The 24,876-nt window shown below is 39.6% G+C and overlaps 1 protein-coding gene and 1 long non-coding RNA gene across 3 annotated transcripts in view; one reads left to right on the forward strand and one right to left on the reverse strand.

The window, feature by feature from the left end:
* EEIG2 (EEIG family member 2) overlaps positions 1–19,609 on the reverse strand; it is a 23,102-nt gene extending 3,493 nt beyond the window's left edge. Inside the window, exons 1-10 of one of the 2 annotated variants that reach the window (XM_068140960.1) lie at positions 19,283–19,605; positions 8,779–8,899; positions 8,125–8,154; positions 7,497–7,613; positions 6,233–6,279; positions 4,250–4,356; positions 3,213–3,308; positions 2,485–2,671; positions 2,274–2,401; positions 1,829–1,898 (exon numbers count right to left, since the gene is read on the reverse strand). In XM_068140960.1, coding sequence (XP_067997061.1) covers positions 1,829–1,898; positions 2,274–2,401; positions 2,485–2,671; positions 3,213–3,308; positions 4,250–4,356; positions 6,233–6,279; positions 7,497–7,613; positions 8,125–8,154; positions 8,779–8,899; positions 19,283–19,521 — 1,142 coding nt within the window. In that variant the 5' untranslated portion in view covers positions 19,522–19,605. Of the gene's footprint in view, positions 1–1,828; positions 1,899–2,273; positions 2,402–2,484; positions 2,672–3,212; positions 3,309–4,249; positions 4,357–6,232; positions 6,280–7,496; positions 7,614–8,124; positions 8,155–8,778; positions 8,900–19,282 lie in introns of both variants that reach the window. The other variant, XM_068140961.1, reaches the window with a different exon arrangement.
* LOC137442353 (uncharacterized) lies at positions 326–21,089 on the forward strand. Its single transcript, XR_010987642.1, has 3 exons — positions 326–7,638; positions 8,346–8,434; positions 18,167–21,089. It is a non-coding gene; the product is annotated as an uncharacterized lncRNA (long non-coding RNA).
* Positions 21,090–24,876: the final 3,787 nt, after the last annotated feature.

The raw sequence follows: 24,876 nt of genomic DNA on the forward strand, positions 1-24,876 counted from the left end.
AATGGATGCTAAATAGCAATTATCACAGGTCAGCAAGTTTACAGTTTAAACAATAACCAACCCCATCACTATCACACTAAAAAGAAAATACAACCCCACAACAGATACCCTTCCCAACTGAACAGTTCGTTCTGGAACAGCTACAGGTAAATGGTAGAAAACATGCATAACTACCCTGACATTAAGTAGCCTACAGTTCAGTGCATTAAAACATTTTGTGCTATACTGCAGTCAAACTGAAGAATGTGAAAAAATGCTGATGAATAAGGTTTCTGTTGGGCTTCTCTATAGTTCCTTCAACAGGACCTTTTGAGTACCCCTCCCACCCTAGCTCTATCATATGCAGCTGATACATTCATCTGTTTATGTATAAATATATATAAAAAGTATCTTAAAAAAAAAAGTAGTAATAGTCTTCTAATGTTAAAGATACAAGAAAGATGTCTTCCAGTCTTTTGTTCGTGCTAAATTCTAAACCCAACTGTCCCACTCTCCAGCTGAGTACAATGGGTTACTTTACTTGGCAAATTGCAGTACTATGTGAAAAAAATAAATAGGGCAAGCTCTGCATTAGTGTAAGCTATCAGCCCACAGGTTGGACAGGTGTGCTCTGTGCTTGTTAGGACTTGGCTGGAGGGCCAAGCCCAGAGAGTGGTGGTGGATGGTGCCACATCCATCTAGCAGCCAGTCACTAGTGGTGTCCCCCAGGGAGCAGTGTTGGGCCCAATCCTATTCAATATCTTTAGTGATGATCTAGATGAGTCCACCATTAGTAAGTTTGCAGATGACACCAAATTGGGAGCAGGTGTTGATCTGTTACAGGGTAGAAGGGCTCTCCAGAGGGACCTTGACAGGATGGACAGATGGGTGGAGTCCAACATGATGGCATTTAACAAGTCTAAGTGCCAGGTGCTGCACAACAACCCCATGCAGTGCTACAGGCTGAGGTCAGAATGGCTGGAGAGCAGCCAGGCAGAAAGGGACCTAGGGGTACTGGTTGACAGCTGGCTAAACATGAGCCAGCAGTGTGCCCAGGTGGCCAAGAAGGTCAGTGGCATCCTGGCTTGTATGAGGAACAGTGTGGCCAGCAGGAGCAGGGAAGTCATTCTGCCCCTGTACTCAGCACTGGTTAAGGCCACACCTTGAGTACTTGCTGAATTTGCTGAAATACTGATGCTAAGGTAATTTCTTGAGATAAAGAAAAAATATTAAGAATTAGACTGGACTGCAGAATCATGGTATTAGAACATATTCGTATCTGGTTTTAATGTTTTCTGATCTGAGAAGACATACAGTCAGGGTAAGAGTATGTATCAGTACTTGAAAAGGGTTTAAAGAAGAAAAAAAAGTCTGGTTCTAAACTTCAAGGGCTACAAACAATTGTAAGGTTAACAGGCCATTTAAAGAAGAATAATGTAGCATATGGAAACAGAGTTGTGAGTAAGTCTATAAGAAAATTAGGCTTATTATCAGGAAAACATAGAAGTTTGATAATACAGATATTTAAAACACTGAAGACCACCTTCCAGCTCCAAAGAGTAAAGTGTTAAGTCTGTAGAGCTAATATTTCCAACTGGTGCCTGTTTCTGGTGTTCAGACTGAAATGTTGCTCATATCTGAAAACTCGAACTGAGGCTCCTCAGAAATTCCAGAATTTGTAATTTTCACAACTGACACATCAGTTCTATTTTTGAAACTAATCTATGTGTTCTGTTTTAAAGTCTGACAGTCTAGTTCTTTTGATGATTATAAAAGATACAGAATAATTGCTGGTTAAGGGGCATTTTTGTTTAGTTTAACCTACAGATTAGTTGTTAAGGCTACATACCTGTTAGGTAGATGATGGCTCCCAAAAGAAGTGCTTCCACCAGGGCCCACAAATAATCTTAAACCTTCTTCTACAAAGCAAGCAAATTAACACATTAGCTTTCTAAGCTAAAACTGAAGTCAGCCTAAAGCTACCAGTTTTGTAACTTGTACTTTCAGATGCAAATGTTTTTAGTAATGAAGAACCAAACTTCACGTGGTATAGGTTGGAGGAACTACTTCTGTTGTAGATTCACCTCTTTTTGTGCTCAAAGTAATTCTCTGGAAAAATAAGTCATGTAAAGGTATTCAACTTCTAGGGGACAGGATGAAGCAGAAAATGTAGTGATCCACATGCAAACACAGTCCTTACGATTACAAGCAACAGCGGCTATGAAGAGAGTGGATTTTCTTAAAGCCTGCGATATGCAGCAACCTTCCCTAAGCTTCCCTATTTATCTCCATACCTTCTGCACTTGAGTCTAAACTGAAATCTTGACTCTGGAGTATTGTTTCAACTATATCATCAGCATCAACTCTGGTAGCATCGACCCTCTTCAGCTGTGACTCCACAGAGTCTTGCTTTACAGGATGTCTGCAAAAATAAATAGTGCACTTAGAAGTGGTACAGAAAATAGGTCTTACTTCTGCTAGATAAGGTTTTCAATGTCAGGGTACCTGCAGAGTTTTTCTGATGGTGCATCATTAACAGACGTGTCAATGCTAGATTCAGTTACTCTTGTCTCAGTCTCTTCCCGTGGTTCTAGGATACTTCCAATTCCTGTTGAGGTACTACTCACTGAGGTGTTTCTCCTGTGGCAGAGTTCAGACAGACTGGCCGATCTTGAGTGACACGTGCTGTATCCTGTTGAGAAAGTACAGGAGATATAGGCTGGGTATCCTCTTGACAGCCAAGGTCATTACTTACATGTTACCATCCTAAAAGTAAAATTGTGTTCTGTTGTCTTATAGAGACTTTGAAAGTTTTATGAATGAATGAATGTGCACACATCAGCTGGGCAGGTCACTTCGGGTTTAGAATTCTAGCACATGCTGTTTTCTTCTTGTTCTAAATAACTCTTGCTTCCTAACAAATAAAATGACTTGGCATTCTTACTTCCCCTTCAGCTTACAGAGCTAAGTCACCAATTTAAGTTTGAAGAGGTGAAAATCTGATTCACATATGTCAATTGGAAGGAGCTAAGGGAAAAAGCTGTTTCACAGCTGAGGAGAAAATTCATTGTGCTTCTGAGTGGGAAAAAAAAAAAAAATGTTACCCTCCCCACACCTGAAAATCCTTTCATTTTAGAGCATTTTTCAAAACATATAAATTATACTTTTTTTCTATAATCTAAAACTGTGAAAGTAAACAAACCCCAACAATTCACAAAGTTTTTAACAGTTACCTGACAGTTTTGACTGCTGACTTGCATAGCTCGATGTTCTGGAATGTCCACATGCACCAAGTTCATCTGGAACCGAGGCACTCTTTGATGACTTATCTGCAACATGGGTAAGTCAAGATACTCTTGCTAAAGCCAGCCTCATTATTAGTTTGCCTGTAAACTTGGTTAGACTCAAATGTCAGATTTCCCAGATGGATTAAGGACTTGACTGGTTTTCTACAAACCCTTTGAAGAGTCAAACACTGGAAAAATACTGTGTGCATTAACAAATATGCATTCCTTTAAAAAAAAGCCAACAACAAAAAAACCCAACATTTCTGGCCAAGTAAAACAGAGAGTACCACTGGGTTAGAAAGATTTGCATGACATGTAATTCTAGATTTGCTTATACACTGCTGATGTTGAAGAGATTGCCATGCTTTCCATATTACTATAGTAGAATGGTGTTTTCTGGCTGAAAAAGTTAAGACTACTGAACTTATGTTTAGGATGGAAACTAATAAACTATGAAGCTCATTAACAAGAAAAACACTCTCCCTTCTCAATACAACAACAAAAAATTCAAAACCTCCCAAATTTCAAGCTGCAATGAAGTGGTTTAACAGTACTTCCCCCCCCCAATAATTATATTTTGGAGTAACTACTTCGATTTTAAACAATACTCAGAACTTTTACAACTCAATATTTACATAGTTTTGCATATCCCTATGACTTGAAAATTAAGAGCCAGATTAAATGCTCCGTCAAAATACAAATCCCAATGTGTCACACAGAAAACTAAATATTGTAAATGGTAAAAAGAAGGCAGGCTATTAATCAAATTTATTTTCTTTCTTTCCATTACATAAACTTACAAGAGCAAAAAAAGAGATTCCATTAATGTTATCTTGGAGAGTTTCTCAACAAATAACCAAAGAAGGTCCTTCTGTGGGCCAAGTGTCAGCATGTCTTTAAGTTCTGAAGTATTCTGTATATCTCCTTGAAGCTGTGAAGCCAGTTATTAAAAGAACTAAGAAATTAAGAGCATTATTTTATACCTGCTATGCCCAGAGGTACTACTTTTAACTTTTCTCCACCTTTCCTGTCTTCATGCAAAGCTTCTGATTCTCCAGCAATTGCTATAGACATTGCTGTGGAAGGAGGCCTGCAAGAAAAAGGTGGTTAAGAATTGCTGTAACCCCTCCAAACTGATCATCACAGATTTGTCTTTTCAAGTAAGCTGGTATAATTCATACTGTGCTTCAACTTAATAGGCTGGTAAGTTTTTGCTTTGGTTTGGTTTTCTGAAAACATGCTGCCTAGTCCCCTGCCGAAGAAATAAAAAAAACTTTCACTGTTAGCTTAAGGACATCTTCCAGAATCCATCTCTCTGCTTAGCCCTCAGTCCTTCAGGCTTCTGGGGGATCCTTGGAAAGCTTTTCATTTTTTCATGACTGACAGAGTGATATATGTTTGTTTTTAAATCTTTTCCCCCTCCCCTTTTTAGAGTGTCTGAATCACAGGATAATTTATTTGCTAAGACTATATATAATTCAGCATTTCATAGAGTACATGATAAGATTGTAAGTTTAAAAACCAAACAAATAAAAAACCCCCACTCAACACAAAATGCAAAACAGTTGGCCTCCTTGGCTTGTGCACTGGGATGTACTCCTGGCTTTGTTTCATCTCTGTTACATGGGGAGACTGGGCTAATGCTCCTCTCACTCCTAGCAAAGGGGCCTGTGTTACTGTAAATGCTGCCTCCTGCAAAAATAAAAACCCCATAATGTATGGTGTAGTTTAAATTTGGTTAAATATTTTTAAAAGCTTTTATTAAAGCTTAAATGCTCATTTCAGGTTGTACTAACACCCAAAGGGTATTTTTTAGAAAGAATAAACCTTTAAATTCATGTTCTGTTAGTACAAAAGAAACTAACTAAAAAAAAGTCTGAGTGAAAGTAATCTTCTCTTGTAAGCAAATCCAACTAAACTATCTTTCAAGATGTTAGCAAGACATTTTTTAATGCTTTTTTTATTTTTGACTTTGGGGACACTTGGCTTGCATACAAATTGATACTTGTTGGCAGCTTTATATTTAAGATAGTCAATAAATTAGTCTGTGTACAGTAACATACCCTCTCTTATGTTTGCAAGTGAAGAGGGAGAAAAAGTACTTCTATAAACACAGCATTTTTGTGACTTAGCTGTGTAATGTACCTTTGAATGCAGAAACTGAATGCTTTCAGGGATGTCACCCCAGATCAAACATCAAGCCTTCTAGGCTTCCTCATTAAATATGTAGCACATTCCAGGTTGTGATAATTTTAAGGATTGTTTTTCCTTCTGTGAAGGACATCTGGATTAGATAATTTTTTGTCTGCTTGTGCTGAAAGTTTATGTTCCAGGAAATGGTTATGTCATGAGTTTGGAAGAAAATGCCAAGTCTGAATAATTTCAATTAGCACTTTTTTCCTAGGGAGACAGAAAGCTTTAGTAACAGACAGTAAAGAACAGAAATACATTGTTTTACTATTTATATATTTATCTTGGTCATTAGAAAGAAGTTCTTTACTATGAGGGTTATTGAACAGGTTGCCTAGGGAAGTGGTGGAAGCCCCATTGAAGGTCAGGCGTGGTGGGGCTCCGAGCAACCTGATCTAGCTGAGGATGTCCCTGCTCACTTAAGGGTATTGGACTAGATGAGCTTTAAATGTCCCTTCCAACCCAATGCATTCTATGATTAGTATGCAAGACTGATGATGATTTTCAAGCACAGATGTACAGGCTCATGTTCTTTGCTTGAAAATATACTAAGTAGTTAACAGCAAGGAGAACTGTAATACTTCTACTGGTATTTTTACTATGTTATCCATCATTCAGCTACCATCCCATTTGTGTCCCCTCCCTTTTTTTTTTTTTTTTTAATATGGTTGTCAGCTTGGAGAGCTTTATAAATGCAAATTAGAAGTGTAGTTTTGCACATGGAATGTATGACCAAAACAGTATCCCAACACAGCCTTTTTTTTCCATAAGCTTACGTTTTAAAGCACGGGTCTCCAGACATGAGCTGCATGTTGATCAAAACCTGCACATTAAGGGAAAAAAAAAACCACCATAAGAAATTTGAATTGGTATGTGATACATGGACATGTCACTAACTTGTAATTGCCACAAATCTTACACAAATCTTACTTAAAGTAAGGTAAAATACATAGCAAATAAACAGGCAAAATGACTACTTTTTTTTTTTTGTACACATGCAAACAACATCGAATAACATTTAAGTTAACACAGTTGCATGTACAAGATTCTGCACAAGATACATAGGTGGAGAAGAATCTTACAAACATAGTTAAGATGGCTTTGGGGGAAAATAGAGACAGGAAATCTAAAAGATTGATAAGCAAACACGATATTGTTTACAACTGTGAGTGCTGAAGTATGTTCTTTGCTGAGAGTGTTTAGCAAACAGCTAGCATACAAGAACTGGTTGTGCTAACATCAGAGGTAAAGTAAAACCACAAAAGGTAAATAATGCCATAGCACAATAATGCATTTGGAAGGCTTCTTAGCTTGCTCAAAGCCATCAATTAGAAGTCTTGTGTAACAAGTCTATGACAGTCTTAATGAAATCAGAAAGGGTATGCTTAAATGCTACACTCAATAGTGTGAGAAACTAATTCTAGTGCCTTGGTAGGAAAGGCATTATTAATTTATTTATTTTTCAATTCAGTGGTAACATTCTGTGTGTAGCTATTTTCAGGTTAATGCAGCTCATACAATTTTAACTCCCTGCACTAATAGGAGAGAACAGCAGAGCTGGTCCCTTCTGACAATGCTTCCCAGTTGTTACACTGATCTAATAGAAAAGGGAATCTTCCAGGAGCCATGGAGGTGTTGAAGTTGGCTTGTACATAAATGAGCCAATCAAGAGACTCACTTTTAGAAGAGCTGCACAGAAAGTTGCCCAGTCTCGAGGATATACTCCCTGCATTTATGTGTGTATTAACCTTTTCATCATGCTTCCTTATTCCATTTTTCTATTTCTGTTAAAATAGGAATATTTTTGAAAGCTCTTCTTTTGCAGCTATCCAGCTCCATTTCAAAGAGTAGGAGAAATCCTGGTTTTGACTGGCTTGATTTCAGTGATTCTCTCTATGCAATACCCTTGTTTTTACACCAAATAGTTTTTCTTCTAGAAAGACATTCAGCAAATATGTTTTAAATTTCATTAAAATGTCATTTTAAATTTCACTTCTTATCTGTTCTGTTAGTTTCAGTATGAAAAAGGAAACCAATTACTTTGAGAATGGAGTTATCCTGTCTTGTATTTTTGGTATCATAACCTTCCAGTAAACAGCGACGAGTGGTATTTCCCGATCCAGCAAATTCTGCTAGATTTAAATCTGCGAACCCCAGCTGTTAAGAGACAAAAAAATTAGTAGTAAGTATATTACTAAATGAAGGTACTTTCTCCATGCATAATATTGAGTGCCTCTCAACAGCAGTTTCTCTCCAATGTAAGAGGATGCCCATTAAAGGTAGTGGCCCAAGGCAAAATGCAGAAAACAAACACCAAGTGTTAAATTCTGCGTAACTACTGAAGTTAAAAATTGCAATTAAAAATTGAAGTCCCAAGAGAAAGAAAAGAACAAGGAGAGGTCTATTTTTAAAAATAAACACATGCAGAAGGGTTTACTTTTATCAAGCCTTTCAACATACTAACTTGAAAGAAAGAAAAAAAAAATCTGGTGGTATCAGTGTGTGCTTACTGAACACACTGACGGAGAGTTCCAACACCACTGTGTTACTATAATACATATAATAAAATCATGGGTATTTCAGTACTATTCTGGAATTACTTTAAAGGGCATAAAATGATAAGAAAGAAAAGCTAATCATTAGCAAAATCAGATATATCTCAATTTACCTTTGCATATGCCCTTCCTCCTTTTAACTCCTAGAAAAAGAAAGAAATAAAAACCATGCCATTAAAACTATTAAAGATACTGACTGGGGGCAGGGGGGTATTTGGTTTTGTTTTGTTTTTTAGAAAAATATTAATATTCATTTTAAAATAGCTCAACACATATTTGCTAGGCTGGTACTATTGCCCTTTAGAACTAAGCATTAATACTGGGTTTGGTGCAGGCCAGCTGAAGATGGTCGTCTTGCAGAGGGAGATGTCCGAGTGCCTGATGCTAGCCAGCACTTGGGTCTTGAAAAGTCTAGCCCCAAAGGTAAGAAATACCACATACAATTCTGGTACTTAAAACAGTTCCAGGCTTCTAAGTTTACTGCTGCTTGCTAGAATTATCTGTCAATGGCTAACTCTATAAAGGCTGATAAACAATTCCTTTGATGTCCTGCTGGAATAAGTGTTCTTGTCTATATGAACAAAACCCCCACATTACTTGGTCAAACTAAGGTAATCAATAAGAGTACCACAAAATTTTGACTGGAAAATTAAATGACATGGAAGCAGCTAAAATTTGTGTTCTGTAGTTCATCAGACATTTAAAAATTAAAACACAAGTAAAGAAAGAGAAAGGAAATCAGAGAGAACAGACAAAGCATGACTTACCTTCCGTACAGACACTCTGCAAATGCAAGTATCCAGAATCCCTGTTGTGGCGCTGGCACAGATTTTACACATAAATAAGAACTTCTTCTTCCAACGGACACAGTTTGCCTGTACTACCTCCCTGCAAAAAGAGAACATATGCTTATTGTCAGTTGCATATACATTCAGGGCCATAAAGCTGAAGAACAATCATAATAATGAAGGAATAATCATCCTTCATCCTTGTCTTTGTGTAGCAAGACTAGTAACTGTTCCAAACACTGAACACAGTATTAAACCTACAGAAAAATTCAACAGCCATCTGTTTTTGCAAATGAGTAAGACTTTGATTTCTCCAGTTTCCCTAAGGACAGTGAAGTCTTGCTGAACATTAGCTTCCAGGCACTGTCTTCCAAGTTGATGAGCTTTGCAATGTGTTTAAGATAGCATCTTTGACAATCAGTTTTTCAATACAGAGCAAGGCAGCGTCCTATAGGCAGAACTAGCACTTAATGCACTTTGGGCATGCAAGAATTTTGGCTACATGATGGGAGCCATTTCAGAGCAAAATTAGATGACCAGTATCTGAATGGAATTGTTCATTGTAGGAGGATTACAACCTGACAATATGCTGCAGATGAAAAATGGCAAAATGCACGACACTTTCAGATATATTAATATTATTGTATAGGGCTCAAATGGAACATATTATTCTATCAGTGTAACTCTGAGCAGGAACAGACTCCAAAATGAATAGGCACAGGGAGGACAACTAAAAAACTCCTGTATCTTAGAAGAAAAAAAAAAAAACACAAAACCAACAAAACTATAACAAAAATACACTAATTCAAACATGTCAGAGACCAAATAACTTTAAATCAAATAAAAAGTGATTAGGGCCAAAATAAGGCATAATCAAACACTCATTTAAAACTGCAGATTGCAAGGTCTCAAACCACAGAGCAAGCTTTTAGAACAGCCCTCAAATAAGTAGGAGAAAAAAAAAAATCTTACTGTATTTAAAGGCAAGGTTGGCCAAGTTTGTCAGTAACAGGGGACATAAAGACTGATTCTGAGGGACCTGTCTCAATGATCAAAAGCTTTTTTCTAGTCTCATGTTACTAAACATGGAGAAACTGTGCTAATTTTTTCTACCACACCAATCAAGTACAGTCTTCTCATATTAAAGCAATACTTGTCCTTTTCTTTCTAATCTGTTGCTGTATGTTATATTAACTCCTTAGAGAAGTGTTCATTGAAGATCCAATCTAACATCTTTAACAGAGGTAGAATTCTGTGGTTCTATATAAGGTGTAGTCAAGAGTTCATTGATGGTGGAGAAATGATGGATCGCAAGCTCCACTTTGCTTTGTGGGTGAGATCTCCAGCTGCAGTGCTGTCATCGTGACTTCCTAAGGTAGGAATAAACTAGTCTGCCTAAAATGAGTCATTTCAGTGACCACAGCAGACTAATGGATTCTGATGACACACCACTGAGTCATACTTGAGCATGTGAGCTAAAAGGAACAGTCTCTGCACACCATGAGCTACCTACCTTCTACCCGTTATGTTTTATATTGTCAACTTCCCTCTGCTTTGGAAAAAAAAATAAATCCCCAACTGCTAGTATATGAGTTATTTAAATCAAAAATAGAATCTGAATTCCAAAAAGGCAAATTACTAATAGTTACATCCTCTACTGGAAACAGCCTTAAGCAAGAAGTCATGAAGTTAAATGCAACATTAAAGAGATAGTTGATAATCAAGTTGATAATACAAGCTTCACCACATGTGAACCAGTTTTACTGCTAATGAGCACCAGAAGCAAAAGGCCTGCACTGATACTGAAAGACAGTAGACTTACTCATGCCCTCAACCCTGCTGGTAGTTACTCTAACTTTGAAGAGCTTGTTAGACTAAAAAGACTGAGAAGGTGAATTGAATACAGATTCACTAAGTGATACAGTTAGCCACAATTTCTTTCACTTAAAATGTCACATCTTGGCACGTTGGTAGTATTCCTCCCAAAAATATCCAAACTCACAAACACAAAAAAAACCCCCCAGAGTCAGATTTTTTAATGTAGTTCCAGCAGAGCATAAGGATCTCAGTTTTAACACACCACTGTAATTTAAAAGCTTCTATGTTAGGCAGATAATTACAAATGGTGTTACCTAAACAAAGTGATTGTTGTAGCTGACTGTCTCTTTTACTGGACTTGGAAGAGTTACTGAAATTACATCTGGCCAGAAATAACGAATCAATACTAAAATGCATGCAATTATACAGATGTTTATTAAGTTTCAGAAAGCAAGAGCTCTTAGCAATTCATTGACTTAAGCTCTACCTCTAGTCTCAGATCAAGGCATCTCAGCTATGGCCATGAATCCATATGGAGCCTGCATTTGCACATTACTATGTATTCAACTAATTCTCCAAAGGCTGTTTGAGGCTATTAAGACAATTGATTTGTTGCCATTTACTATATGGGTATAAAACAATGTTAAAAGACTGAAGATGTTCACTTGTCATCCATGAAGGCCAGAATATCCCTTCTCATAGCATCTGCTCATCATACAAGTAGGGCAGTTGCCATCACCCTTCCCTTATCACTCAGGATACCATTGGGACTACCAACAAAAGAATTGCTTCTCATTTCCATTTAAGTAATAACACTTTTTCCTACAAAACCAGTTTGTTCACTCAAAGTCAAAATAACATGCCAAAATCATTGTACAATTTGGTGTTACAGTTCAGATAGTTTCTGCTTCAAAAAACAGCTTTCTACCTCTACCACACACTAAACTCAAAGCAGCTTTATGTTGTTCAATTACATAGTATTCCAGAAATCACTAATTTAGTGAACATGAAACATATTTGTGCTTGTAAAGACAAGATAAATGTAAAAAACATCTGCTTGAGAAATCTAAGTGTCCTTATAACCTTTAAAGGTTTTGAATTTATTTCAACATACCAATACTAATGTATGTACTTCATTGTTCAAGGAAGTGAGACAGTACATAGAAAACTACTACGCTTTTGGAGGATTCAATCCACTTTTATCACAGGTCAGGATTTATTCAGGCAGCTAATTTAATAAACATTAAAGAGGATGATCAGGTTTTTAATGTCTTTTACAAACAAGAAAGTAAAAGGCTTAAGTTATAGATACTGATGCTCTAGTTCTCTTGTAAAAATAAATAAAACTGTTAATACCTCTTCCTCCTTATAAGGATGTCCAAAAAAGTATCATTGGTTTTTTTCATTGGCACATTGGGTTTGTTTGGTCGGTTTTTGTTGGTGGGTTTTTTGTTTGTTTTTTAATCTGAAACATTTGTACACAATCTGGAGAAAAAACAAAAAAAGAAACCAAAACCCAACCACCTCCCAGAACATTTCTCCTAACACATTTTAGTCAAGCTAATTTTTGTTTGAAAAAAGCACCAGCAAGACATTCCCATTGTGCTGAAAAAAAAGACATCAACTAATCAGAACATTTAATTTTAAAGAGTAATATCTAAGTTGATAAGACTCTTAGTTCAAGTGCAAGGCCTTTAGAAAATAAACACTTACTTTGATTGGTTACTATGGAAATGAACCCAGATAACTTTTGGCAACTGTGCCTATACTACAGGGTATGCTGGAGAAAGCTTTCCGTTATGAGTCAGTTTCCTATGAGCCTCACAGTCACTTTACCAAATGCAAGGCAAAACAGATGTTTTATCAATCAAAATGGATCTTACTTATTGAGATGCATTCAAGCTTATAGGGCTTTGGTGTAATTTAGCACATGCTACCAGTTAGACCTAACCAAGAATAAATGGAGTGGACAAATACTAGGACATAAATTGATTCCAAAGTATTTGTGAAGTTACCATCAGTTTAACAAATTGGTTTTGTTTTCTCTAGAGGGACAATTTCACATCGACTACATTTCTAATGCAAGATTTCAACCATAGACAAGTATTTTATGCACTGTTCACAATTGCCATTTAGTATGATGAATACAAGTCTTGTATTTTCCCTATCTTACTCACCAAAGAGAAAATCAACAAGAAAGCCAACACAAAAGAAACAACAAATCCTAAGCCAGTCAAGTCCTCATCTTAATTTGTTAACAAGTGATGGGCTCTTTAGTTAGTTGTTTTTTTTCCTGAAGGTGTGTATGACCACCAGATTGTTCATGTCCACGGGGATAAAGGATATGAATAATGGTTTATTTCAGCAAACAGCTACAAAGGCAGAAATAAATCACTTTTAAAGACTTTAAGTGTCATGGGAAAAATCTCTTCTTGCCACATGGAAAAGCTTTATCAGGAGAGACCTAGAAATAAAGAAACCAAAGGTGCTTGTAGGCATTAACCAAAATACTGTGTACCATTAATTAGAAAATTGTTTATTCAAATTTTTATCTGAATTAGTCTTGACAGCCAGTTATAAAGTTTATGAGGATTATTATGATAAACAGATTTTCTAGTGCAATTATTCTAAAATTATTGACTATCAGGTTCTTAGACTCCAAAGTACAGCGACTAAAATGCCTTTAGAATTCTAGAGTTACATCTCTGAGCAAGTGCAGCTTCTACAGTACTAAGTTTGGCTTGCTTCTTTTAGAGCAAAATACATCATGTTGATGAGACAGCCTGAGAGATGTTAGGCTGCTGCTCCATTCTCCAGATTCAACAGCAAAGCTAAAGATGTATTCCCAGTAAGCACCCACACACAACACACAGAGTCACAGCCAACCATGTACATGACAGACACAGAGCACTCACAAAGACAGCCAGCACAAACAGCCTGCTTCCACTGCCTGCTCTGGCTGAATGGGACAGAGCTCTGCTCTGTATAGATGGCTCCCAGCCTATATGACAGCTAGTCCAGTTTGATGCCTGACAGCATTTACACACTTGCACACCAGCCCTGGGTCCAGCTGGTGGCATCACAAGCGCATAGGGCTCTGATGCCTGGTTCCACCCCAGTGTCTGGCATCTGGTTTCACTTACCTGGTCTCCCCAGCTGCTAGCACCCAGACACATGGGTGCTCTGTCCCATGATCCCAGGCCAATTGCTGGCACAGCAGATACACAGACCTCTGTGACCCATGGTTCCACTCCCATAGCTGGCACATAAGTCCACTCACTCAGGTCTCTCCTGCTGCTGGCATCAGAGACACCCAGGCCCTCTGACACACAGCCTTGACTCCCCTCTCCCATAGACATGAACAAAGAGCCCTTCATCCAGGAAAACATCAGAATGTAGCTTTGTATCAAGATACAATACACTGCACCAATTAGAAACAGGGCATGGCCAGACAAATGTACCAACCAGCAAGTTTTTAAAACCAAATGGCCCTTCTATTTTCCCTACACTTGTCCCTTCCCAAATCACCTAACTTTATGCCTTCTTCCACTTTTAGCTCCACCCCTAAACATCTCATAATCAGCTTCTTCCTTTGTATCCTATAACATGTCTTGTAATGCTGTGCAGCTGCTGCCCTCAGTCCACATAGTGCTTTGGTGTCAGATCAAGAAGATGGGTTTCTGGCCTAGACAATGGGACTAGAGGCTCTCCTGGGACAGCCCTGGGAGAGGCTTGCACAGGGTGTCCCCTTGTCCAAATTCATAATTTCAGTTTCCCACTTGCCTGTGTGTCCCTGAGCTTGTGTAGATGGACCTTTGGGCTGATGGCTTGTGTGACAGGCCCTCATTCTTCCCTGCCTTTGCTTCCTGTGCTTATTTGTAGGCATGCATATGAACTTCTGTCACCTAACAGCTTCCTTCAATCAGCTGGCTCTATCCTTATACAAATTGAATGTTTAGTGGATTGCAGTAACACAGAGCTGGTTTTAGTTGCAGGAAACAGTCTTAAACTGGGAAGGTTATCCCATTCAGATGTATATAAAATCAAACATCTTTCTTCAGCAGAAAGCCTAACAAAGAATGTGAATGTTATAATGCCACCTGATAGAGACAGGAATTAAGGCCTTAGCCTACAGTTTAACAGTTCATCAGCTGCATTTTCAGTGCCCTCAAGTAGTTCAGGCACTTTACCATAAGGTTTGACCTTTCCTAGGCTGTCTTTACTACTAGGAAAGTATTTATGTAATTTACAACAGGGAAAACATAATGGTTTAGTATTTAAGAGAAGAATACCCTCTGAACCAAAATCTACTTACATTTAAAACTTGAGGAGTCTCACAGTTGAGGGGAAGATCTTCCAAGTATACACTGCAGTAAAACTTAATCAGAGCTTCAATTTATTTCTTATATTCAGGAAGAAATAAAGTTTATTTTTCCTTCAGTATTCAGTGTTTTCTCCATGCCCGAGGCAGACAAGAAAATACATTCCTCCAACAAAAACATTTTTTCCTAAGCATTGCAAAAATACCAAACAAAACCAATCATTTACAAACAGAGTTTCAGTGTTTCACAAACTTCAACGCTAAGAAAACCAACAAACAGCTGGCTCTGCAGGAGCAACTGTTTACAGTGCACAGCTCCCCTCTTAATTTGCTTTTAGTACAAAACTTCAACAGAGCAATCATTTTCTATTCCACATTTTTACTCGTAATAAACAGGTTAAATCTCTACAAGCAACATTTGCTGCCAAGTATTTCTTATAAAATATGTATAAACTGATTATCGGGTGTAAACTGAGCTGCTTTGGAATACTTTTGCATATGAAAGACTGTTGCCTACAAGCAATTGCAGAGACCTCAAAGGGGATCAGCACTGTGAAGGACAAACTGAAAAAGCAAGACAGTAGCCAGCAGTTCAAGGGAAGTGATTGTTCCCCTCTGCTGAACGTTTATGAGGCTGTATCTGCATCACTGCGTCTATTTTTGGGGCACTCTCGGTAGAAGTCAGTCACTGATAAGACACTAAGCAGGTCCAGAGGGTGTGAGATGAGGGTGTGGAGTTATGGATGAGCGAGATGAAGCACCTGATGTAGGACAAGTTGGGAACATGGGACTTTTACAATCTGAAAAAGAGGTGAAAGAAGATCTTACTGCTATCTCTAGCTGTCACTACTGAGTTAGAGAGAAGCAGGAGCGAGACATTTCTTAGGGGGAGCAGAAAAAGGAACAGAAGCAATAAGGAGAGAAACTCCAATACAATAAGGGGAAAGCTAACCACAATAAAAGTGGTGAAACAGAGGGGCAAGTTGCCTACAAATATTGGCATCCACATTAGTACTGATTTTCTAAAGTTGACAGGACAAAGCTCTGAGCTTCCCTTCCTTTGAGCAGCAAGCTCTGAGCTATGTGATCTCTCAAATTCCCCTGCACCCTAGATTTATTCCATTAACAGAAATAGTCCTTAAAATATTAAGGCAGTCAGATGCTATGGTGCTTGCAAATAGCAAGTTTATGACAGCAGAATACTGTGCTGGGGTTGGGGGGGGGTGCATGAAGAGAGAAGATCAACAGCTCTTTTAAATGAAAGTGCCAAAGCTTTTTGCCTCATCCCTTACTCATTTACAGATGCCTGTCACATATGTCCTTTCAGGAACCTTTCCTGAGAAACTAATTGTTGCTGTATCTTGCCAATAAGTCTTACAAGTATCCTATTGATATACAAAGTAGTTCACTATGTACCTACACTAGAGAAGCTGGATTTATCTGGTCACAGAGCTTTTACATGCCTCAGGCACACACAAGCATCTGCCAGACAATTAAAATAGACTTGTTGTCAAGAGTCCTACTAACATGGACCATGCATTTATAACATATTGCCTGAATCTTTCTCTCAGTAAAGATCTGAGAAGTTAAAAACCAACAAACAACAAAACAAAACCAAACAACAACAAAAAAAGCCCCCAAACTTCTATCTGTCTTCTTTTCATCCTACTTCAGTGTTCAGAGGGATGATGTAGGTAATCACATCGCTTGCAGGACCAGGGCTTTAATAATTCATACAGCATGATTCATGCAGCAGTGAAAAGATCACCTGAATTTCTTTTCATTACAGCTCGCCATATATTCCCTTTATTCCACTGCTCCCAGCTTGTGTTTTTATGACTTTTTTTCCTCAGTGGATAAACTTTGGGAAGAGAATGCTAATAATGTTTGGATGTTTTATAGGCTGCTGATATGACTGCCTTTTTTGTTGTTGTTTTTAAAGCAAGAGGCAGCAGGGTATTGGTTTCTATCAGTATCAGCTTTGAAGACTCACTAACTCCTCTACCCAAAAAATTACTTTACTAGACGTCATCAAGTAACATAAATAGAAGCCATGAGGAAGATGCAGTCAGTTTCCCCCTATGTTCTATAATATTTAAAATTAGTTTGTGTATTGTTTTCTGAAACACAATGTAATTCTTTGAACTTTTAAAGACACTACAAAGATCACTATTTTAAGGCTATGGCTGCCAGCTCACAATGAAACAAATTCATGCAATTTATTCAAACCTTTGCTGAATCACCACTGTGAAAATCCATCTGTTAATTCTTAAGCCAAGAGCAAAGGCACTCCCTATGCTGGTACTGAAGGATCACTGCTAAAGAATTCTTTAGCTTCCTACCAGCATACCTCAACACTCATATACCAGGTAGCCTCACAGGGACCTTGATATCCCAGCATGTTTCACTGCTGTTATTTTTAAGTCTTACTCCCAGGGAAAAAAAAAAAAAAGGCATTTCAAAGCTTCTTTGATTCCAGCTGTAATACTTCAACAGTTTGACATTGTCACACTTCCACTGACACTTTCTACATAAACAAACTACCTCCTATCATGCATGTTTTAGTATAATACATTGCTCACATGCATAAAGACATGCGAGTAGTCTTTCAGGCTTTTAATCTTAGCATCATAAAGACAAAAAAGGATTAAGATCACAATAATGTACTGAAAGTATAAGATTAGCCAAAATCAACTTATTTAATTTAGAGATAGTGTCCAGAACATGTCTGTCAGCCTGTAAAAGATGGCTTCAAGGCAGTAAAGGGTATATTATGACAGTAATGGCACATTAGTGCCTAAGATCATGACTGCCATCATCTATTACTCCTTAAGAAGAATGCTGAATTAAAAAAAAAAAAGACATGAGAAGAGAATACTGATGAGTTGAAGACCCTCCAGATGTAGAGAAGAAAAATTAATCTTCAATTATACATGCCAGTATGATGGAATGGTTAAATAAGGAGGGTTTAGGCCAAATTATCTTGATTCTATGCTCTTGATTCTCCTTGATTTATTCTGTTTACAGAACCAAAGGCAGAATTCAGCAAGTTCTGCAACAGCAGTATTTTAATAAGAAATTAACTGAATATTCATAGATTTGTTAGTGATTTCTCTCTGCTCCCACAATTCTAGGAGACTTTTTTCAGTAAGTCCTTTTTATGACAATATTAATGTAATGACCGATACAACATGAACAAGTGTAACGGGAAGGTACTTTCCTCCTCAGACCTGGAGCCACTGCACATCCTTCCTACCAACAAGGTTCTGCCTTTGCCTGGTACCTGGAAAAAACTAACCTATTTGCACTGTTTACCCACTGCTACCAGAAAATTGGGAAGCCACCCTCACAGAAGATGACAGATCTAGTGCTGAGGTACAAAAGATGAAAAACAAACCCAAACCACAAAGACGCTTGTCTACCGTTGCACTGCAGAATAAAGCATGAGCGCATATGACCTGAATACGTGCAGGAAACGAGAGTTCTTTCCCATGAAACTGTTTATGTTCACTCTCCATGTAATTATCCACAGAACGAAGCACAGTGAGCCAGTGTCAAACAGAATGAAGCTCTAGACGCACAACCCACACTCACAGGGACAGCTCTGATTTCGGACTCGGAGGCAAGAATTTCCTCCCCTCCCTTTCACTGCCCACACAGCGAGCTTTACAGCTTGAGGCATTATGGCACAGGCAACCAGTTCTAGGACAACTCTCATCACTCCCGGATTCATGTGCTCTGTTACTCAGCGTTTAAGAGCCTCGATACTGGAAGAGTTAGAACTTTCAAGCAGCCACGCAGACGAGGAGACCGTAAGTGCTCCCACATCTGTCTGCAGCCATGGATGCCCGTAACACGGGTGTGACAAGACGGTCCCTAGCCGGCCCTGAGCAAGACGTGCCACAGGCGCTCGGAGCGACCCTGTCCGCTCCCCTTCCCAGGGGAAAGACAAGCAGCCCTCCCACAGCCGCCAGCAGTGGCCCAGGCTGGGCACCGAAGCTGCCACAAGAACGGGGGGCAGCTGCCAGTGAGGGGTGCAGCCGAGCGGCAGCTGCCAGTGAGGGGTGCAGCCGAGCGGCTGCTCCCCGTCCGGGCCCCCGACCCCCGCCCAGTCAACGGCCGCTGCCCCGCGGGAGCCAGCTGAGCCCCAGCTCCCCCTTGCGGGACGCTGCCGAGGGGACGCGGGGAGTGGATGAAACGGGCTAGAGCCGAAGGGCTGCCCGCACTCTGCAGAGACACGGATCGGAGCGAAGCCCGTCGGAAAAGCGCAGCGGTGGCCAGGGCTGCCTGCGGGGAAGCGGGCACCCGAGCAGCCGCTCGGCTTTGGATCTCGGAGACACCTACCGGGAGGACTCCCCGCTGAAGCTGCCCCCGTCCAGCAGCCGCACCTTGCAGAAGAGGATGCCGTTGACGAAGGGCACGGAGGAGAGCTCGTCCAGCTCCAGCTCCACGCGGAACTTGAACTTCTTCTTCTTCATCATGATGAAGGCCATGGGCCGGGGGTTCCCCAGGGGCCACCCCCACACGCGGTCAGCGCCGCGGGGCAGCTCGGCTCCGCGCCGACCCCCTCGCTCCGCTCCCATGCTCGGGGCGAGGGCAGCACCGCCGAGCCGGAGCGCCGGACGCCCCGAGCTCAGCCCTCTGCCGGCCGCGCGCGCTGCCGGGCCAGCGCTTACATGGCAGCCGACGCCTTCCTTTCAAACCCGCCCGCCTCCGCTCCGCCCGCTGCCGGCAACGGCCGTCGGCGGGGTGCGGCCACGGAGCTGCTGGCTAGCGCTGCTGAGCCCCGGCAGCTTGTCCGGAAGGTGTACGCGCCGAAGCGACGTTTCACGAGGGAGTTATCCGGTACGGTTGCAGGGCTGTTGAATAACGGCGACTAGGTGTGACGCCGTCCCGTTCAGCGGAGGGTACCCGGGGCGACGGCGGCGGCAGAACAGAGGTTGTGCAATCGGGCCCGGCAGATCTACCGCCTCCCAGAGACCCCCACCTGGGCTCCGGGGCGCGTCCCGTGGAGGGAAACCTAGTGTGCTAACATTGCGGCTGTTAAATGTGTTATTTGAGAGAACACTACCAAAAGAAAACCTCATTTAGACCTCGAAAAGTCACCTCTGTATTGGTTCCTTCTACTGCAACTTGAACCTTAGGAGGGTCTGTTTCAGGAATCCAGCCTGTATTTACAACTAGCTCCACGTCTGATGGTTTTGGTATGCAAAGAACGAGGAATGTACACATCTGTGTTTACATTTAAAGAAGTCCTGTGGCCCAGCTGATCACAGCAGCGTATATGCACCACCTGTGTCATGTATTGTTGAACACCACCACTTGCTCTCCAGGGAACAGCTTTTGTCTCAAAAACCCATTCCAGTACACTACAAAATAAATGGAGATCTGAGCAACCTCCATCAGCAGATCAGTTTCCTCGTAGAGCATTGTGTAAGAAAACCCTAACACACAACGTGTCTTCCCACAGCACTGCATTCATGTAAGAAAAATAATTTGTAACATGCATGCAGTATGAGGCTGAAGTCCCTGAAATAAAGTCTGTGAAAGTTATTGCTGCCCCTTTTTTAAAAATAAATGCAAAATTAATTCCTCCCCCCCCCAAAAAAAACCCAAACAAACAAACAAAAAAAACAACCCACACAAAACCAAAACCAAAAAAACACCAAAACACGATGGTTTGCCTGGAAGAGAAAGGCTCTTGCTTTTTCTGTCCTACAACAGTCAGGTCACTAAAGGTATTTATATACAGAGATTTCCAGTAAAAAGAATGACAAAGGGCAGTTTTGACTGAACTATCAGTTTGGTGTTCCTAACAAATACTTTCTTCCAAATGCCAAGTAATCACTGGCTCTGGAAGCATATAGCAGGATTAATATGAAGACATCTTTGATGTGAGGCCTAGGCATTTGGACCTGACCTAGGAATTTCTCCCTTGAGAACACTTCTTCAGTCTTCTCTAAATTCTGAAAGCCTTCTGTCTTTAACAGACTGCAGCAGCCTGCAACATATCATACAGCCTGCAATATATCATACAAGGCAATTCCTCAGCGACTGCACTTCCCTGCACTCTGCTAAAAGAAGTAAAAGGTTTTCAGCATTAAAGGGAGCATTTACTTTGCATCAAATAGTACCTAAATGCTCAATTTCTTTCAGGGTTAATGAACCATTTCCAGAGTTTCATTAAAAACTGATGTTTCTGTTCAGTGGAAGAGATTATTTGTCTGGAAGGTCCTATAATAAGATCTAGGGAAAAAAGACAGGGTTTCATACCACATGAATCATCTGTTAGGATTTTGATAAATACAACTGGCCCAGCTGTTACACAACACTCTAAGTAAAATCTGAACTAAACTATATTCAGCCAAAGAAGCAGCAAATCAGCAACCTTCTCGTATTAAAACCTGTAGATTATTACAAAACAATTCCCCATGCAAGTCCCCTGCACAACAGAATTTGTTGCAAGCTTTTAAGAGTTTATATGCTCAGTGCATCAATAGGCAGTAACAACCCTGACCAGCCTCACCCAGGTCCTCACCTGCACCCTGCCCAGCAGACCTATGTAAACTCAGCTCTGAGCTCTTAGTTGTCGTTCTGCCTGTTTGCTGGGTGGCTGTTTAACAACTGCTGTAGGACTATTTGGCCCTTGTTGAAGACCTGAATTTACAGTCTGACTTCTTTCTTTCATTTCAGACCTCTCATTTTGTTGTAGAGGTGTCTGACTGTTGTTGTTGAGCTGGACCCTGCATTGTGTTTCCAGCAGGACCTCAGACCTGCTTTGTTGATGTGGATACCTCTTCTTGTTCAGCTACTGTAGGGTGGGCCCTGGCTGGTGAGCCCTTTACACTGCTGTCTGTCTTCCTGCACTCAGCTTCCTGCTCATGCAGAGAGAGCTGGTGCTTGCTGTTCCCTACCGTAAGCAGATAGTAAGTGTTCCAGAAAGATGGGGTTGCCCAGTGACTTCAGGAGGTTTGATTCAAATGTAATCCTTATGTGAAAAAAGCCCAAATCTATTCAGAGGTTGTAGTTATGTTCTGAAAATGTTGACTTGAAAAAGTCTCCTATATTGAGTATAACTTGCTTGATCAGAAACAGTCAAAGTCAAAAGTGTCAGAAGTATAGATTTTTAAATATATTTAGAATCTTTAATCAAAAGATTCTGAAAATAGGAGAGTAGTTTTTCAAAAAAGGATAGACTGTGGGTAATGTAGCAATCCAATGTCGTCAAAGCTTCTGCAAGTTTAAAGTACTGGAGTTGTATTTCAGGAGATTTCCATAAATCTTTAAAGAGGTTAGATATTACTGAAACAGGTACAAAGCCTCAAAGACTGAAGAAAAATCAGTGTTTTTTTCAGAATACCATTAGAATAAAATAATTCAAAAGCTGTGTGACTTCCCACCCCAAATGATGCAAGTTTTCAGTCACAAAACTGCAGGAGTTAATAGGGAACTTTCTTTATGGACAGGTGATTCCATGGACTGGGGAAGCCTAGTTCTCTGGCACCTTTAAATCCTCCAGAGGATCAATGTGCATATCATTGTTGGAGGCAGTACTAATACGACCTGTGTTCATCCACTGGGCTTATTTGTTTCCTGCAGCACCATTTCTCTGCTGTGCACTTGTATTTCTGACCTTTTTGTTTCCTGAGTAAAGGCATCAGAAAAACATTTGAAGCATTTCCTAGTCTTGGATTTGGATGGATCACAGCTTGTGATGTCATATAAGGTTTGGGATACGACCTGTACTCATATCAATGCTTCTGGCAGCAGCTGGTTGTAAACACTGTACCTTGGTTGTGAAAGAGGTGAATTTAGATGTCTGAAACAAAATTTACAAGCTATCTCCGTGGGAGTTAAATGCAATGTGGGTAAGTATAGTCTATAATCATGACCGTTCTCATGCTGCTTTAATACATGGTGAAGTCTCAGTCCTCAACATGTGTTTGTACATGCCTAGTTTAAATCCACATGAACATTCTCTCTATTAGCCTCTGAATGTTGACTGCTTTCAATCTGTACTGTAAATAAATCTTAGGTAACATCCCAAATCCTGTGAGGTGTTTTGTGGCCTCCAAAATGGTCATATGTCACAGGAAAACTCAGAATACAGCTGAAGCATGCCTATCTTAACTTCCACTGACAATGTTAAATCATGATTTCTTAACTTGTAGACTATCTTTACCTGTTTTACAGCATCAGTGTTTCTGAATCAAGACATAGTGCCTTTTCCATGCTAACCAGTCCAATGCTGTGTGCTCGAAAAGGCAATTACCAGTAAAGAAAATGGTGAAAATAAAAGATTCTGATTTTACCATAACTTGTTATTATACAACTGAAAGATTCAAAAATATGTTTCTTTTTAAGAATTACTTTATAATGACAATTTAAAACTGAGCTAATTACATCTATGTAATGGAACATGTATTCATTTTACCCTCACCCAAGAAAAAAAATTGAACTTTGTCTGTTGCCTTTTAAATATTTATTGCCTTTGTGGTGTTTAATTATATCCTCCTAGGAGTGTCCTGAAGATTACTCCTTCAGGTGGCATAAAATTTCTGGATGTACTTAACCAATAATTTTTTAACTGTGTAGCAGAACTGGATTTGATCTTGTAATTTAAAAATTACTCAGCTTCACTGCAGTTCCTGGAGTTAAGCCAGAAAAGACTTTTGGCTCATGCAGTAGACTATTTTCATAATTTTAAGATGATCATGAAGTGTTTCCTTGCTCACAGGAAAAAAGAGCTACAGTATCTAGAGCAGACACTGACTCCTGCAATTTGGCTGAGTTATCTTTTAGTCTATTAATAAAATATATCAAGTCTGCTTCTATCCTCTGAGGTTTTGTAGTATTTATAGCACTTCCTCTAAGGGGACAGTATTGATGTAATTTAAGCATCTATTGTACACATCTTGATATATATACACTAATTAAAAGCACTTGTTTTAGTAAGTTAAATGCATAATTTTTGTGTGTTCTGATACTAATCAGTGTTGATATCAAAAAGCCTTTTAACATGTATTATGAATAATCTAAATCTTACAGAATTTTTTAACCACCCATCATTTTAGTTGCATATCTTGGGCAAAGATATTTCTCAACTCAGATGTCTTTTGTGGGTGTGCAGTAAAAATCAGAGTGCAGGATGGTGGATTATTAACAACTCATTTTTAATGAGCAAGGACTCTAGAAATTGTGCAGCCCCCAAAGCTGACATATAAGACCTTTTGTAGAAGAAATTACAGTTTTGGTAATGTTAGCTTCAATATAGTAAGAGATATTTCTTTTCCTGTTAGATGTAAACAAGGCAGAACTCTGAAACTGAGTTTGTGGTCACTGTCTCAGAGGTCACTGCAATAAGTTAATTAGGCCTATATAATGGCTGTATCTTCTGACAAGGACAAGGGCTTCCTCACAGGCATGTATCTAACAGTTTATCAACAACTGCAGAGTCTGAGACTCTTACTTACTTTCCTCATTGGCACCAGACAGTCACACTAAAGACAAAGCATTTACACCTCTGCAGAGCTCTATGTTACTTAATTTTCAGGGAGATCTGTGTAACTCTAGGAGAGCTTTATGGAAATGTGTCTCTGTTGCATCACATCATGGATAAACAGTTGGACCAAAGAAATACAACCTGTACTTCCAGCTTCCTGCCATGCACACAAGTCAAAGCTCTGTCTATTTGCAAATGGGAACAGTCATCAAGCTGTATTGTCTGCCTGTTTTCTGTAGCCTATGTTTCCTACACAACTCCTAAGAGTATGACACATGCTATAAAAATTATAACTATGCAGGATGCACTTGAGAAAGCCAAAACTGTCAAAACAAGATTTTCTTCCTTGTTGCTCCAGGAAGAAAAGTGCATCTCTTCCTCTTTTACCTTGAATTTTGGAGTATTTACACTAACTTTTCACAAGTGTTAATGACAA

This window comes from Melanerpes formicivorus, unplaced genomic scaffold, assembly GCF_026170545.1.
Source record: "Melanerpes formicivorus ecotype bairdi unplaced genomic scaffold, bMelFor1.0.p_v2 SCAF_7, whole genome shotgun sequence".
Classification (NCBI taxonomy): domain Eukaryota; kingdom Metazoa; phylum Chordata; class Aves; order Piciformes; family Picidae; genus Melanerpes; species Melanerpes formicivorus.